Raw genomic sequence first — 16,557 nt, 5'->3', positions numbered from 1 at the left:
TGTGGCTGGTACTGTAGACACTCCAGCCCATTTCTTTACCCTGTACCTCGTGAGCTAAGTACTGGCTTGGCTCTGTCTTACAGACTGGAAACAAATGGACCTGTTGGGAGTGCCAGTGCTTGTGTATACGGGGTTGGGGAGGGGGCGGAGTGTAAATAAAGTAACAGTGATCAGGACTGACTGAAGCATAGTCATCCATACCTTGTGAAGCTAGGTGGCCATTAAGATTGGCCTAAAGCCAGGCAGTGGTGGCGCACGCCTTTAATCCCAGCACTCTGAAGACAGAGGCAGACGGATTTCTGAGTTTGAGGCAAGCCTGGTCTACAGAGTGAGTTCAGGACAGCCAGGGCTACACAGAGAAACCCTGTCTCAAAAAAAAAAAAACAAAAAAACAAAAAACCAAAAAACAAAAAACGCAACCTCCACTGCCTCTGCATGCACATGAACACTTTTTGTTTGTTTGGGTTTGGTTTTAGAGACTTACTAAAGAGTCTTACTAGAGAGTCTTACTATGTAGATCAGGCTGTCCTTGAACCCCCAGAAATCCACCTGCCCCTGCCTCTGCCTCTCAAGTGCTGGGATTAAAGGTGTGCACCACATCTCCTGGTCCTACACGTAAGCATTTAATTTAAAAAGTTTAAAGGCGAGGGGACGTGTAGTGAACTGCACTCTTGCACACAGGTCCGGGTGCACCACTGGTGGGAGGATCTGAGCACAGGCCTGCACTGTGGAGCTCCTGCGTAGCCACCTCCCCACCTCTCTGTGTACAGTTGCAGAAGCTGGGGTGGAGGGGCACAGGGAAGGCTCAGACATGACATGGGTGGAACTCCCAGAGAGCTCGGGGCCTTAGAGGGTGGTAGTTGTGAGCCCCAAAAGTAACCAGTCAGTGACTGATTATCCTCTGGAGGTCGGCAGCCTGGGGTGGGGACAATAGTGGCATTATTATTGGAAGGAAGTAGAGGTGGGAGCTATTTTCACTTTGTTTTCAAGCCGAACAGAGTCACACAGGGGTGTGTGTGTGTGTGTGTGTGTGTGTGTGTGTGTTCCTCCTCCGCATTCATCCAGATCCTGCCCCTCCCCACTTTGAGCTGGTACCAGGACAACCCTGAGGCTGACAGGCAGGGTGACTCCACCCTCAGTCTGTGCTGCAGACACAGTATAAGCCAGAGTATGATAGCATACGGATGGCCCATGGAGCCAAAGTTGCCCCATAGGAGAAGCTTTAGTCCTTGAGGGAGCTCTGCACAGCTTTATTGTATTGGAGGGACTGGCTACAAATACACCTCCATGCTGAGGCATGTCTATGTGGTGACACAGTTGTGACAGTCCATGCCAGTGCTGAGCACAGCCTCAGCCGAGAGGAGAGCTGTCAGCACTTAAACCCTGGCACTCCCTGTGCGTCAGGCCGTAGGCACCATTCAGAGAATGTTCCCCCACTAGAGGAGGCCCTAACGCAGACCCCACACCACCCACAGAGTCTGGCTCTGGACTAGAAGCAAGAGACATTCAGCTCCCGCAGCAGAGTAAAGCATTCTGGTACTTGTTTGCTTAGTGCAAATGTCTGCATATAACTCAGGCAACACAGCGGCAAACGATTACCTAAGGATCTCTAGCTGTCCTGGAACTTGTTCTGTAAACCAGGCTGGCCTTTAACATAGAGCTCCACCTGCCTCTGCCTCCCAAGTGCTGGGATTAAAGGTGTGTGCCACTGTGCCCGGCTAGAAAACACTTTAAGATGACCAGAAAGAAGCCAGGCATAATGGTGAATACCTTTAATCCCACCACTCTGGAGATAGAGGCTGGCAGATCTCTAATGAGTTCAAGGCCAACCTGGTCTACCCAGCAAGTTACATGGCAGGCAGGGCTACCAGAAGAAGGGCTGGCAAGATGGCTCAGCAGGTAAAGGGACTTGCTGCCAATTTTGACAATGTAAGTTTGATCCCTGGGGCCTACATGGTAGACTTCCTCAGCCTGCCTTCTGACCTTCTGACCTATACCTTGGCACATGTGTGCCTTCAATCAACCAATGGGTCAGTGCAATTAAAAAAAAATTAGGGGTCAGTGCTGGGGGCCAGCTCCGACAGGGTCAGGCACTAAGGTGGGACATAGCATCAGATGATGGCCAAAGGTTGATGACCTCTGGCCTTTATCTTTCTCTGACTGTTCTGGGGTCCAGAAGCTGATGACTTCTAGCATTTCACAGAGAAGGGAAAATGAAAGAAGGAAGGAAGGAAGTCAGGCCCCCCCCACAAACACACACACACACACACACACACACTGGCCAGTTCCAACTACCTGATTCATCAATATCACAAGTGTACATGAATACTTATATCCATACACGTATACCTACATATGTATGTATGTACATACATATAGACAGACAGACACATATACATCTGGTGAATGGAGCCCCAACAGCCACACATTTTTTTCTCTCAGCCTTTGTATAGCTTCTTAGGCAAAAGTTCTTATAAAATTACCTCACAGATAAAATGTTACAGAGAAATGTTACACAGGGAGTTACAGAAGGATGTTGATAGTAAGTTCAAAGCAGCGCTTCACTCTGTAAGCTCATTATGAGTTCAAAGCAACAGTTTCACATGACCTGGCTTTATCATAGTGCACACTTGTGGCCTCATCCTGACCTAGAATGAATGCTTTTCCTTGATCACATTTCTTGTCTTAGTGCACTTTATAAAGCTCATTGTATTCCCTATTATGCAGGGAATTTACTTAATATTCTATGAGAAGGGGGCACATTTCTATCCTTGATTCTAACTTTAATCTTTCTAGCAAAGCAACTAAAACCATCTCCTAAAACTTTCTTCCTAAAATTATTTGAATCACATCAGGTGCTATGTTTTATAAAAAGAAAGATACAGGAAGGAATATGTTTGGTGTAGGAGTGATATGATGTGGGGAAGGGGTTGCCTCTGTGGGCCCATGCTGAGGCATCCCTTCCCCATGAGGGACTAGTCACATGAACGGTATAGTATCGAATAGAGTTTATTCAGGGCATGGGGAGGGAGTTAAGAGCTTAGAGAGAGGTTTTGGAGGCTGGCCATGAGCATGTGGAGGGGGGTGGGGAGCAGAATGGGGAGGGGGGGTGAGGAGTGGGAGCAAGAGCCAGAGAATGAGGAAGGCACACTTGGCTGTTCCCCTAGACTAAATGCCAACATCAGGAATTCTATAAAGTCATTAATTCATGAAAGTTCATCTTCATGTTGATCTGAAGTTTGCCCAAGAGGGTGGGCTAATCACCCAGGAAGTAATCACATCGGGCTCTAGGCCGTGAGGGTCTCCCGGTGTCCACTCACACGAGGCCACATAAACGGGGACTATGGCAGTGACTAACATGAGAAAGCACATCAACAGCAAGAAGCAACCCTGAGACAGTCTCTGGGGCCGTGCTTCAGCAGAGCACACCCATTGCAGCCAAGCAAGATGGCAGGGGCCGTCTCCTGGGAGCGCACTTGCCCACTGCTGCTCTTCCTGCATGGCGTCTGCCAGGCCAGCATGTGGGCTCAGCAAGTAAAGGTGACTCCCACCAAACCTGGTGGCCTAAGCTCTGTCCCCAGGACCCACATGGTAGAAGGAGAAAGCTGACCCCTGCAAGTTGTTCTTTGACTTCCATATAACGAACAAACCTCGCCCCAGTAAAAAAATACGCTGAGGTTCAAAACATACTTAAGTGCCCAGAAATGCACTTCTCACAGCTCAGTGACTTGGCTTAGGAATCAGGAGGCCTGATGTTAACCCCGTCTCTGCATACCTGAGCTTGGGGCAGAGTGGAAGGAAGCCGTGGAGAGGAGAGGCAGTTCCCTTTGCAGGATCTATTCCTGGTAGCAAGAGCTGCAGGACACAGGACTATATCTGGTTCTTCAGACGTGAGGTCCAAGGTGTTCCTCAGCACCGCCTCAGGCTGAGTACAGCCATCAGGCCCTTTTCTGCCATCCACTAACACTGGGTTCCCTGTCTGAAATGGGGTTAGCCCTACCCCACAGGGTGTGTGAAGTGTTTGCAGGCAAGAGCTGTCTCCCTGACCACCCTCCTGGGCTGGCTGACTAGTTTCTCCTTTTTTTTTTTTTTAGGATTTATCATATATAATATATCATATATATTTTTTATTTTTTATTTTTTATTTTTTATATATATTTTTTATTATCATATATAATATACATATAATATCATATATAATATATCATATATAATATACATATTATATATGATTATTATCATATATAATATACATATTATATATGATAATAAAAAATAAATCCTAAAAAAAAAATATGAACGTCTGTAGCTGACTTCAGACGTTCCAGAAGAGAGCATTAGATCTCATTACGGGTGGTTGTGAGCCACCATGTGGTTGCTGAGATTTGAACTCAGGACCTTTGGAAGAGCAGTCAGTGCTCTTACCCACTGAGCCATCTCCCCAGCCCCCAGGCTGACTAGTTTCTCATTCACTACTCTCCCAAGACCAGTGCCAAATCCTGCCCGGAGCCCGTTAAAATGGCGTCTGTCTAGGATGGGCGGACTGTCTACAGTGACCGTTTAGCTGGGTTTCTCTCGAAGGCTCCGTGGTCTCATGTGACATGTGGGCTGGAGAGGGAAGCGGGATGCCAGAATCTGGAGCTAGGTGGCTCCTTCTAGTGACGTGTTTGTTCTGCAGCAGCCCAGTGGCCACTGTGTCACTGCCGCCCCTGAACAAGGCCTCCCAGTGATTCTCCAGTGATCTGTTTCAGGTATGACGAGGAGCTGGCCCAGGGTGACGGGGCTGAACGAGAGCTTAGAAACCGCCCAGGCCAGCCAGTGGGGCCCAGAGCAGGCCGCTCGAGAGACTCAGGAAGAAGTGTCCTCACAACCTGGAAGTGACCAGCAGCGAGAAGAAGGACCCCAGCTTGGACCTTCCCACAGTCGCTCCACCCAGTCCCTGCTAAACACCCGTTTTGGAATTTCAGTTTTCCAGAGTGCTTTCCTGAGCAGGCCTTGTAAATAAAGACTCAATGCAAGGTGGAGGAGTCCACATCACTGGGGCTCAAGCACTTGCAAGTGCACACATGCACACACACACACACACACGCACGCACGCACGCACGCACACATGCACACACAAAAACAACAGCTTCGGTATGTGATGGAACTTCCTTTTTTAAAGATTTATTATTTTTGAGATAGGTACCTCTGGATGGCCTGGAACTTGCCATGTAGACCAGGCTGGCCTAGAACTCACAGAGATCTACCTGCCTCTGCCTCCCAAGTGCTGGGATTAAAGGTGTGTGCCACCACATCTGACTTTATCTTATTATTTGTGTGTGTGTCCCATGTGTGTGACCCAAGGAAACCAGGAGGGGGCACCAGATTACCCAGAGCTGGGGTTACAGGCTCGTCAAAGTAGGGTTGGGAACTAAAACCTCTGTCTGCGAGAGCAGTGTCTGTAAATGTGAGTCATCTCTCCAGCCCCTGATGAAGCTGCTGCTGCAGCTTCTATTCCTCCTCCCTCCTCCTCCTCCCCTCCCCTCCTCCTCCCCCTCCCTTTCCCTCCTCCTTTTCCTCTCCTCTTCTTCCTCCTCCCCTCCCTTCCTCTTCCCCCTTCCTCCTCTTCCTCCTCCTCATTCTTCTTCCTTCTCCTCTTCTTCTGTTTCTCTCTGTGTCTGTCTCTCTCTCTCTCTCTCTCTCTCTCTCTCTCTCTGTCTTTCTGTCTGTCTGTCTATCTATCTACCTACCTATCTATCTATCTATCTATTTTGGTTTTTCAAGACAGGGTTTCTCTGTATAGCCCTGGCTGAACTGGAACTCACTCTGTAGACCAGGCTGGCCTTGAACTCAAAGATCCACCTGCCTCTGCCTCCCGAGTGCTGGGATGAAAGGCGTGCGCCCCCACTGCCTAGCCATGATGCAACTCCTTAAAATGTGTTCATATTCATTCAACGTTGCATTTTTAAAAGGGTTAAACAACCATGATGTGTTTCAAAAAGATGAAATGTCATGTGTTTCCTGGAGTCACTTTGTTTCGTTCCCTCTGGCGTTGTCAGAGCAGACAGGCGTTTATCTTTACAAGGCCCCTGCTGCTGTGCTCCTGGGGACCAGTGTCTGTCACTTTGGTTTGGAGATGAGGCTGGTCCAGTGAAGCAGGTACAGATCCCAAGGGGAGGTTGCTGTGACTCAGGCTTTGTAGGCACTGCTGGCTGGCAGCCTGCAGCAGTTCACAAGGAACTCCCTGGACACCAGGGGCTCAGAAAAGTATGTGGGGACCAGCTGCCACCTACATAAGCCCTGCTTGAAAATGGGGAAGTGTTTGTTTTGTTTTTTAAGTCTTTCGAGACAGGGTTTCTCTATGTAGCCATGGCTATCCTGGAACTTGCTGTGTAGACCAAGCTGATCTGCTGGGATTAAAGGTATGCACCACCACCACCCAGCACAAGTGGGATTCTCTGACAGTCACACCTGACACCACCCTAGCCCTAGCCCCATCCCCAGCCGCCCTAGCTCTAGCCCCAGCCGCCCTAGCTCTAGCCCCAGCCCCAGCCTCCCTAGCCCTAGCCCCAGCCCCAGCCCCAGCTGCCCTAGCCCCAGCCCTGTCCCCTGTGTCTAGCTGTGCAGGACAAGAGTAGATTTCACCTTATGTGAATCCTTGTCTCCATACCCAATATGCATGCTTTTATCATGTCGCTGCTAGTAAAGGAAAGGTCCTCCTGGTGTGCCTGGTGCCGTGTCAGAGGAGAGGCACAGTCATGCAGCGGGTTCAATCAGGATCTGCAAAGGCTGCAGTTGGGGCAGGCAATTTTCCTGTGTGACTTTCCAGTTAGGCAGGACACTGTACCGTGGGCCACTTAGGTGCTGTGTGTTGGTGACTGGACACAGACCTGTGCTTATTAGCTGTGATCTGGGTGGTCCCATTGGCTCACAGGACTTTGGTTTCTTACAGTATAAAATTAGAGATTCTGGTGTGGTGACTGTTGGGTCCCAAAGAAACTCAGGACAAATGACTAACTGTGGTTCCTGTTAGCACACCAAAGCACACACACCGGGTGGTCAGGCTCACTTAATACCTGTGGCTCCTCTCAGCTCTTCTCACCCAACCCCTACCCTAAACCTCTCCAACCCAGGGGCTTCACTCCACCCCCACCCCCTCCCCCACTCCCTCCCAGCTTCTCTTTCCTATATAACCCTGCCATTAAGCCAAACACTGTCCTTGTCCTCTTGGTCCCCCGCCCCCAACAAACACACGCATCTCTCCTCTTCCTCTCTCAGTTGTCCCCCGCCCCTCGTGGCCCCGTTCAGTCTACCGGCCAAGTTCAGTCCACTACTTTCTCTCCTTGCTCTGGACTCTCTCTCCCTCTGGCTGTGCTCACCCCTTCTCATCAACCACATCTCGGAATGGCCATGTCCTCATTTGCATTCGGTGACATGTGGCTGGAATTCCACGGTTAGGAGGTTAGGGCAGGATAATTGGCATGTGTTCAAAGTCAGCCTGAGCTACACAAGGTCAAGGCCAACCTGAGCTACATGGCTAGACCCCGTCTCAGACTCCCAACTGCAGAATGGGGGTTAGCTGTATTTTCCTCAGAAGGAACAAGGGGCACACGCAGGCTATAACTGGTTCATGTCACTCATTCCTGTGGTTTGGCTCCAATGTGCCCTGCTCCTGAGACAGTGAGTTGCATGGCTCATGGCCCCACCTCTGCCCTACCCGTGAATGGGTAGATGACGCCCACTAAGCTTTGGCAGTTCTAGACCTATGTGGTCCTTACAGTCTGGAGGTCTGGAAGAGGGGGAGGTCCCGGGTCATGCAGGCTGACCCGTGGAAGGATGGAGGATGCTCCACCATTTTGAATAAGCAATAGGTGATTTGTTGGTGACTCGGTGGCTAGTGTGTGTGAGACCGTGCTGAATAGATATGTGTAAGAGGCAAACTGTTGTGGTGATATATTCTCCGGCAGATGTTTCCTCTGCAAACTTCCAGAACACACGCCAGGAGGAAGCCCATGGTGTCAGAACAGGTCATGAGGAACCATTAGCTGGGAAACAGTACTGCTTACTGTCCAGCCCAGGGCTCAAGTGCTCACCCTCTTTGGGACTGTCCCGGATGACAGTCTGTTACTTTCCCCTTATAATGGGTGGGTCCCAAGATCTGGATGAGTGTCTGATTATTTGCATGACTTCTGACATTTGTGAACTATTCCAGGATTAATCTACTGTCTACCTGCTTCCCCATCAGCAAGGTGCTTGAGCTGTGGCCCCTAGACCCTGAGATAGCCCCCTCACTCTGCCTCCCTCCTCTGGTACCTGAGTCTCTGTAACCATTTGTCTTGGGACTACACGGGTCTAACAGGCTTTTTCTACAACGTGACTCTGCCACAGTCCTGTTCTTGGGCCAGTCCTTGGCTTGGCGCTCTGGTCTAGGCTCCTGCCTGGCTGGTTCCCTGCACGGTGTCGGCAACCTCAGACTCACCCACCTCTTCTGTGCCTGGGCTGTGGGCCGTCCTTCCCCCAATAAACCAGCACGCTGTCTCTGGACGATACATTTGCCTCCGTGTCAGGCCATGGGGTGGGGGTGGGGCATTAAGCTGGTCTTCTGCAGAGCAGGAATGTCCTGCCATAGGGACCCTGGCCCAGCACCTAGGTGTTCCTTGTGGTACTTAACATGAGCTGTGTCAACCAAGTGCTCTGGGACCTCTCAGGATCTGCTGTGAGGTGACAGAGCCCCAGTTTTCCCATTTCTCTCTTGGGAACCTTTCCCTGTGGGAAAAATACTTTTTTGTTTTGTTTTGTTTTTTGTATGAGTCTTCCTAGCCTCAAATGTATCTACAATGCTTTGAAGTTAAAAACAGCATTCGCCCAGGTCACATTCTATTTTATGGAATAAAGTGTTTTCTAACTTCGGTGGTTTGAATATGCTTGGCCCATGAGATGTGGCACTATTAGGAGGTGTGGCCTTGCTGGAATAGGTGTGGTCTCCTAGGAAGAATTGTCTCACTATGTAGCTGGGCTGAGAGTTCCTAGTGCTCAAGTCCTGCCCTGTGCAGAAGAGTCAGTCTCCTGGATGCCTTCAGGTCGAAATGTGCAACTCTCAGCTCCTCCTCCATCACCATGTCTGCCTGGATGCGGCCACGCCTCCTACCATGATGATAATGGACTGAACCTCTGAGCCTGTAAACCAGCCTCAGTTAAAGGTTGTCCTTTATAAGAGTTGCCTTGGTCATGGTGTCTCTTCATAGCAATGAAACCCTAACTAAGACCTGAACCCTAGATGTAAAATAAAACCAATTTAAGATCTTACAAGAAGCCGGGCAGTGGTGGCCCACGCCTTTAATGCCAGCACTTGGGAGGCAGAGGCAGGTGGATTTCTGAGTTTGAGGCCAGCCTGGTCTACAGAGTGGTTTTTCGAGACAGGGCTTCTCTGTAAAGCCCTGGCTGTCCTGGAACTCACTTTGTAGACTAGGCTAGACTTGAACTGAGAGTCACCTGCTTCTGCCTCTGCCTCTGCCTCTGCCTCTGCCTCTGCCTTTCCAGTGCTGGAATTAAAGGCATATGCCACCATCCCTAGCTTGCAAACACTTTAAATATCTTTAACCTGGGCCAGAGTCTGGTTCTTCAACACACTCATTTCTTAACAACAACAACAACAACAACAACAACCCCTCTTGTCCTCAACATGGGGCCTTGGAAGGAGGGTCTTTGCAGACATAATTAGCTTAAAACCTACTGACAGATTAGAAGAAGATACCACACGTGAAGAAGGCCATGCAGAGTCAGGCAGAACCTGAAGCGATGCTGCCATAGGCCAAAGGATGCTGGAGTTTCTGTTGCCCTGGAAATAAAGACAGGTTTAGAGGGGATGGTGTCCTGTAGACATCAGGTTTTGGGTCCCAAGTCTCCTCCTGAACCATCAAAATATATTCCTGGGTTTTTAGCCCCTGTGTTTATAGTCATCGGTTCCGGCAGAAGGCAAAGAGAGGGCTCCGGAGACTATGTCCCTGACTTAGTAGCTGCTTAATGACAGTGGGCGTGGCTGTTCTAGTTTGTCCATGTGCCCTCAGGCTTAATCCCCTCCCCTCTCCCCCCTCCCATCATGGACACACACACACACCCCTCTGAATTCCAGGTGCTATGTTTTCTTAATTTTTATCACACTAATGCTGTCCCTTCAATTACCCTGTCCCCAGACTTCTATCTCCATGCCCCATCTCTCCCCATCCCCCCAGCCCTACCCTTTCCCTTCTGAGCAGCACACCAGAGGCAGGGCAGGCCCCTCCTCCTGGGACACCTGGTGGCAGGCACTCTTGCAGTTTGTCAGCAGAAGCTGGGGACACTGATCTCTTCAGGGGGACAGAGGGGTCATGGCAGAGATAGCAGGCTCCTTCTTCCCTGAGGGACCGCTCTTGCTGTGATCATGAACTTGAGGCTGAAAACAAGCTGTTAGCTGACCCATCTCACCCAGAACTTCAAAGCCCGTTCCCAATGTGGTGAGTCACATTGCTGGGCTGTCTAGCCCGCTGGGCATCTTGTTCCAGGGGTGCCCCACAGAATCTCAACATCTGTCTGACTCTCTCATACACATATACATATCGAGGAACTAAGTTTTCTTGATTTTTTTCCTACCTTAAAACTGTCCCTTCTCTCACCCTGTCCTGTCCTGTCCTGTCCTGTCCTGTCCTGTCCTGTCCTATAGCTGTACTGTTCAAGCTTTGTTCTAGACCTCAGACCCTAGCAGCCTGGAACTGCCACAAACAACGTCAGGTGATGGAGTGAGGGGAAAGTACAAGGGTTCATGGGACACCATGGGCTACTCCAGACAGAGCAAGCACGGGTGGGAGGCTCCTGGCCTCTGATATTGTTCTCCCTGGGACTTTGGTTACCACAGGAAGAACACCCCTCCACTATCCTTTGATTCTTTGTTGTTGTTGTTTTTTAAGCTGTATTTTTATGTGTATGGGTGTTTTACATGCATGTATGTGTACCAGGTTCATGCATTACCTGCATAGGCCAGAAGAGGGGCATTGGATTCCCTGGGACCAGAATTATAGCCAGTTGTGAGCCACCATATTGATGCTGGAATCTGGACCTGCGAACTGTCCTGGGTCCTCTGGAAGTGTCTCCAGTGCTCTTAACAGCTGAGCCAAGCCTTCAGCTCCTAATCCAATAATTCTAAAGCAGGTAACTGTGTGGCCATCATCCAACCCTTGGCTTGCCCACTGTTCTAGTCTAGCAGACTTACTAGTCAGGTCGCCAGCCTCTTTCCTGGGCTCCCACACTGCAGGCAAGGTTGCAACAGCCCATCTGAGCCACCTGCCGCCGCCACCTGCTTTCTCGGAGCTTTCCGGTGGCTACCCAAGCCCACAGTGGGTCCCTCCTTGTACTGAGACATCCTGGTTCCAATCTGCGAGTTCTTACTGCTGTCAGCCATGAACCCACTGCCCAGCAATCTCCTTAGGAAGAACAGGAGAAAACAAGACCCTTTAATGGTCCAACCTGGGAAGGTGGGGTTTGGACGCTGCTGGGTTTTAGGAGAGGTTGAATCCCTCCCCAGGTTGGCAGAAGCCTTGCCTGATCTCAGCTTACAGGTAGGCAGATTTCTCCAGTCTGCACTTCAGGGACTGGGAGGGGTGCACGAACATCGAGGAAGCCAGCCCTGGGCACTGTGCCACCCTCCATAGAGAGGCAGGGTCCCACAGATGCCAGTGTCAGTGGAAAGGGCTGTGGTACAGTTAATGGCTTTGCAAATGGCACTTCTCAAGGCTTTAAGGGCACGGAGTTAAAAATACAGCCATCTTGAGAGACACATCAGGTGCGTGGCCTGGGAGGCCAGATTCATTCTTTACCGGACAGAGGGGACAGGCCCAGAGGATGATGGGGACTTCTGGCAGGTCACAAAGCTCCTGGAGGGCAGAAGCTGCTGTGGAAGTTTACCATGTGACTTTCTGATCGGCTCTAGGCATTAGGATGCTTCCATGTAGGAAAAACAGAGATGGAGGCCAGAGTGTGACAGAAAGGAAACACCTGGTCACAGCTATGGGACAATAGCCAGGGGGTGAGCATGGAGACTGGAAAAGCTGATGACTCTCCAGATATGTGCGAGCCTGGGGACACAAAGACTCATGGGAAGATTTTAGTGCTAACTGCTCAGTGGCAGGACCAGGCATCTAGGGCCCTGGACCCTTCCCTTACTGTGTGACTGCGAACTAGTTACTAAACCTCTCTGAGCTTTAGCCTCCTTGTCTGCCAGGAAGTTCAACTGTGCCCTCTTATCTCCCGTGGCTGAGGAAAGGAAGATACTGGTTAAAAATTCTAGAACAGCGTTTGTGAACATTGCTGCGGTGGCGTATGTGTGTGTGTGCACACTGTGTGTGTGTTGTTTGAATTCACTTTATTTTTGGTGTGTACATGTGGACGTGCTCACGCCAAGTGGCTTGTGTGGAGGTTGGAGGACTACCCTTGGGAGGGAGTCCGTTCTCTCCTTTCACTGGTGGGTTCCAGGAACTGAACTCAGCGTGTCAGGCTTGGCCATGAGATTTTCCTGCTGAGCAATCTCAGCAGTCCCTGCTTGGTTTTATTTTTTGAGAGAGGGTCTCTCACTGGGACCTGGAGCTCAATACTTAGGCTAGACTGGCCAGCACCCCCCTGCCCTGACCCTACCCCTGGATCTGCCTGTCTTCACCTTCCCAGGACTGCGATTATAAGCATATGTCACCATGCCCAGCTTTTATTCATTTATTCTTTTTTTTTCCATGTGAGTTTAGTGGTTCAAACCCAGGCCGTATGCTTACTTGGCGAGTACTACACTGATCTCGCTAAGTCCTCAGACCCTGCTATTTTATTTTATTTTTCTGTGCCTTTCAAGACCCTGGTGCGCATCCTCCTAGACTTCCCCGGACATCTTTGGACAAGACAGTCAGACCATAGCCAGAGCAGCAGGGATGAGGGTGCTCCATCCGTTTGGATACAGGCTGTCTGGGGTGGCTTCTGGATGGAGCTGGTTTCCAGACTGTGCTCCGCATAACAGTGAATGGACAGAAACAGTGCAGGAGGGTGGAGAATAACTTGGGGGTCACTTCACAAAGGCGATGAGGGGCAGGTGATGAAAGATGCCTGGTTGAAGAATTCAGACCCTTTTTTTTTGTAGGCACTAGGCAGCCATTGGATGTTTTTGAGGAGTGAGAGCTGGTTCTTCGGTCCTGATGATGCTCCTCAGGGAAGGTAGCCAGGAGCTGAAGGTTTGAGAAGGGAGTTCCACCCAGGGACTGACTTGTACGGAGAGGTCATTTGCTCACAGGTATAACATAAAACTGTTTCAAGGTAACAACCTAATGACTGGGGGGGGGGGGCGGGGGGGGCGGGGGGGGGAAGTTAACCAGCTGTTCCAGTTTCTGTATCTTCTACTAAGGAGAAGTCAGAAACGGTCAGTGACTAGAATGGAGGTCTACACTGAGTGTGGCAGATGGTGCCTGCTTGTGATCCCGCCACCCCACAAGTGAGAACAGGAAGTTCAAGGTCACTCGTCCTTCTCTCCATCGAATGTTTGAACAAAACAGTCCATAGGAATCTGGGCTTATAGGACTTCTCCAGTGAGCAGAAGGGCAGGGCTTGGAGGGTTTTTTTTTTTTTTTGGGGGGGGGTTATTTTGTTTGTTTGTTTGTTGTTGTTCTTTGGGGGTTTTGTTGTTGTTTTTGCTTCCATTTTTCCAACTAGGACACAAGGCTCATTCACTGCTCAGCCTGGCTATGGACAAGCAGCCAGGTCTTTGCTTTCAAGACTCTGGGGTCAGCTGGGCCATGGTGGCGCTCGCCTTTAATCCCAGCACTTGGGAGGCAGAGGCAGGCGGATTTCTGAGTTCGAGGCCAGCCTGGTTTACAAAGTGAGTTCCAGGACAGCCAGGGCTACACAGAGAAAAAAAAAAAAAAGACTCTGGGGTCAAGTGGACAGGTGAGAAAGGAACAGCTCAGAGGAAAGAGGGTAGGGAGGTGCTGGTGCCTGCTGCTGAGGGCTCAAGGGAGTGACACTGTGTGGGGTGGTCTAGAAGGGCTGGCTGGTGGGTGCAGGTGACTCCTCCCGGACTGGAAAGGGCACGTGCTCCAAAGGGTCAGAATGCCTCGGGGATCTCCCAGGCTGAGCTGCTAGAGTCTGGCCCACTTCCATAGGAAGGCTGCAGAGCTGTGGCTGGGGCCCTAGCTGCCCAGTACCTCCCGTGGTCCTCATACGGACCATCAGCGTCTCCTTGTGTTTCTCCATTCCCATGGATGCCAGATAAGTTTCTTTCATCTTGCAGGCTGGCATATCATTGACATCATTCAGGGACGTCAAACCAGTAACTCAAACGGGAAACTGGAGGCAGGAGCTGATGCAGAGGTCGTCAGTGAGTGCTGTGTAGTAGACTGGCTTGTTCATGATGCCTTGCTCACCCTGCTTGCTTATAAAACCCAGAGCTACCAGCCCAGCGGTGGCCCCGCCCACAATGGGCTGGGCCTTCCCCCATTGCCAGCACATTTGATAAATGTGACTTTCTGGAGGAATCTCTGCCACCTTTATGCTTTTCATGCCAACCTGGATTCTCTGAGCCTGTTTCCTTGGGGAGGGTCTGTGACATGAGAGTGACAGTTATTCCAGCCTGCCATTTGGGTAGGAGCAGTGGCTGAACCTGAACACTTGGACCTGGGCCCAGAGTTTGTTGCCTCGGAGCTATTCTTAGCAGAGAATATGACACACCTGTTGGTAGGAGCTGCTCTTTCCCTTCCCAGTGTCCCCTGGGCAGACCCTGCCCAAGGCCCTTAGCTAATAAAGAACAGCCGGTGTGGTGGAGCCAAGGGAGGGTGTGTCCTGTGCTGGGAGAGCCCTGGGCTGGGTGATGGCTGAGTCATAGCCATAAAGCTGGGGGTGTGTCCCGTCCCAGTGACACCAGACACCCACATCCGGCCAGGAGGTGGTTGTGTCTCCTGCCTCACCTCCAAAGGAGCTCAAACAGAAAGGCTTTGAGAGCCACAAGAAGCCGGGAGGCAAGTGGAAATTTTTGCCCAGCAGCAGCCGGGCTTAGAAGCATCAACCCACAGCCCACACCGTAGCCTGGCTGGTCACTTGGACTGGAGTGGCGTTCCCAGTTGCAGATAGACTTGTAGCAACCCTCTACCATGTTCCAGTCACTCCTTGATCCCCTGCCTCAAGGCCGCAGCCCACCCACATCACCTTCCTGGAGTGTTCGTCTCTTCCCCTTCAGAATCCTCCTCTGCCCTGAGACCCAATTAAAACACACCTTGCTGCTGAGGCTGAGGCCTGTCACTGTCAAGATACCATTGCCATAGTCCCTATCCATCCTGGCCATTTCAATCACACCAGTACCCAAGCCAGACTTGTCTTTCTGTCACGTTGCCCTCTTGCCACATAAACCATCAGTCTCCCCCTACTCAAGCTGAGGACTGTCACTGTATTATTATTTTTTATTGTTGTATGTGTGTGTGTGTGTGTGTGTGTGTGAGAGAGAGAGAGAGAGAGAGAGAGAAAGAGAGAGAGAGACCATGTACACTAGACTGTGTGTGGTCAGAGGACAACTTTCAATGTTAGTTCTTTGGCTTCCTGAGACCAAATTCAGGTTGCCAAAGCTTGCACAATGTCTTAAGGGTTCTATTGCTGCGATGAAACACCATGACCAAAAGGAAGTTACAGAGGAAAGGATGTGGAGGAAAGGAATATGGCTCATACTTCCACCTCACTGGTCATCACTGAAGGAAGTCAGGACAGAACTCAAACAGGCCAGGAACCTGGAGGTACAAGATGAGGCAGGGACCATGGAGGGGTGCTGCTTACTGGCTTGCTCAGCCTGCTTTCTTTTTTTTCTCTTTTCTTTCTTTCTTTCTTTCTTTCTTTCTTTCTTTCTTTCTTTCTTTCTTTCTTTCTTTCTTTTTTTTTTCCTGAGACAGGGTTTCTCTGTATAGCCCTGGCTGTCCTGGAACTCACTTTGTAGACCAGGCTGGCCTCGAACTCAGAAATCTGCCTGCCTCTGCCTCCCAAGTGCTGGGATTAAAGGCATGCACCACCACCGCCCAGCTCAGCCTGCTTTCTTAAGGCACCCAGGACCCACCATCCTGAGGATGGCCCCACCTACTATGGGCTGGGCCCTCCCCCATCGATCACTAATTAAGAAAATGCCTTACAACTGGATCTTATGGAGGCCTTTTTTCAATGGAGGTTCCCTCCCCTCATATGACTTTAGCATGTGTCAGATTGATATAAAACTAGGTAGCACACACAGTAGCCTTTACCCACTGGGCCGTCTTGCTGGTCCACCTTAGGATTTTTGGTTTTGGTTGGTTGGTTTTTGGGGATTTTGTTTGTTTGGTTTTGGCTTTGAGACAGGCTCTTACATAGTTCAAAGTAGTTTTGAACTTACTATGTGGCTAAGGGTGACTTTGGACTCCTATTGTGCCTGCTTTTATCTCCTAAGTGTTAGGACTGATTAGAGGAATGCACTGCCTCATGCCTGTGTTTTAATTCTCAATTTTACTTTAAAAACTGTTTCTGAAAAAAAAAAAAAAGTTCTTCCTATGTAGCCCAGGCTTT

At 50.3% G+C, this 16,557-nt stretch overlaps 1 protein-coding gene and 1 long non-coding RNA gene across 5 annotated transcripts in view; both read left to right on the top strand.

The window, feature by feature from the left end:
- Positions 1-6,008, top strand: part of Ttll1 (tubulin tyrosine ligase-like 1) — a 35,418-nt gene extending 29,410 nt beyond the window's left edge. For 2 of the 4 annotated variants that reach the window (XM_030248606.1, XM_006521078.4), the window contains one exon: positions 4,752-6,008. In XM_030248606.1, coding sequence (XP_030104466.1) covers positions 4,752-4,881 — 130 coding nt within the window. In that variant the 3' untranslated portion in view covers positions 4,882-6,008. The remainder of the gene's footprint in view (positions 1-4,751) is intronic. The other 2 variants (NM_001357953.1, NM_178869.4) reach the window with 1 other exon arrangement.
- A 5,007-nt stretch (positions 6,009-11,015) lies between these two features.
- Gm52181 lies at positions 11,016-13,595 on the top strand. Its single transcript, XR_003951513.1, has 3 exons — positions 11,016-11,166; positions 13,133-13,282; positions 13,394-13,595. It is a non-coding gene; the product is annotated as a predicted gene, 52181 (long non-coding RNA).
- Positions 13,596-16,557: the final 2,962 nt, after the last annotated feature.

This window comes from Mus musculus, chromosome 15 (genome assembly GCF_000001635.26).
Source record: "Mus musculus strain C57BL/6J chromosome 15, GRCm38.p6 C57BL/6J".
Classification (NCBI taxonomy): Eukaryota; Metazoa; Chordata; class Mammalia; order Rodentia; family Muridae; genus Mus; species Mus musculus.
The sequence above is the reverse complement of the archived record's forward strand: the minus strand, read 5'-3'. Positions and strand labels throughout refer to the sequence as shown.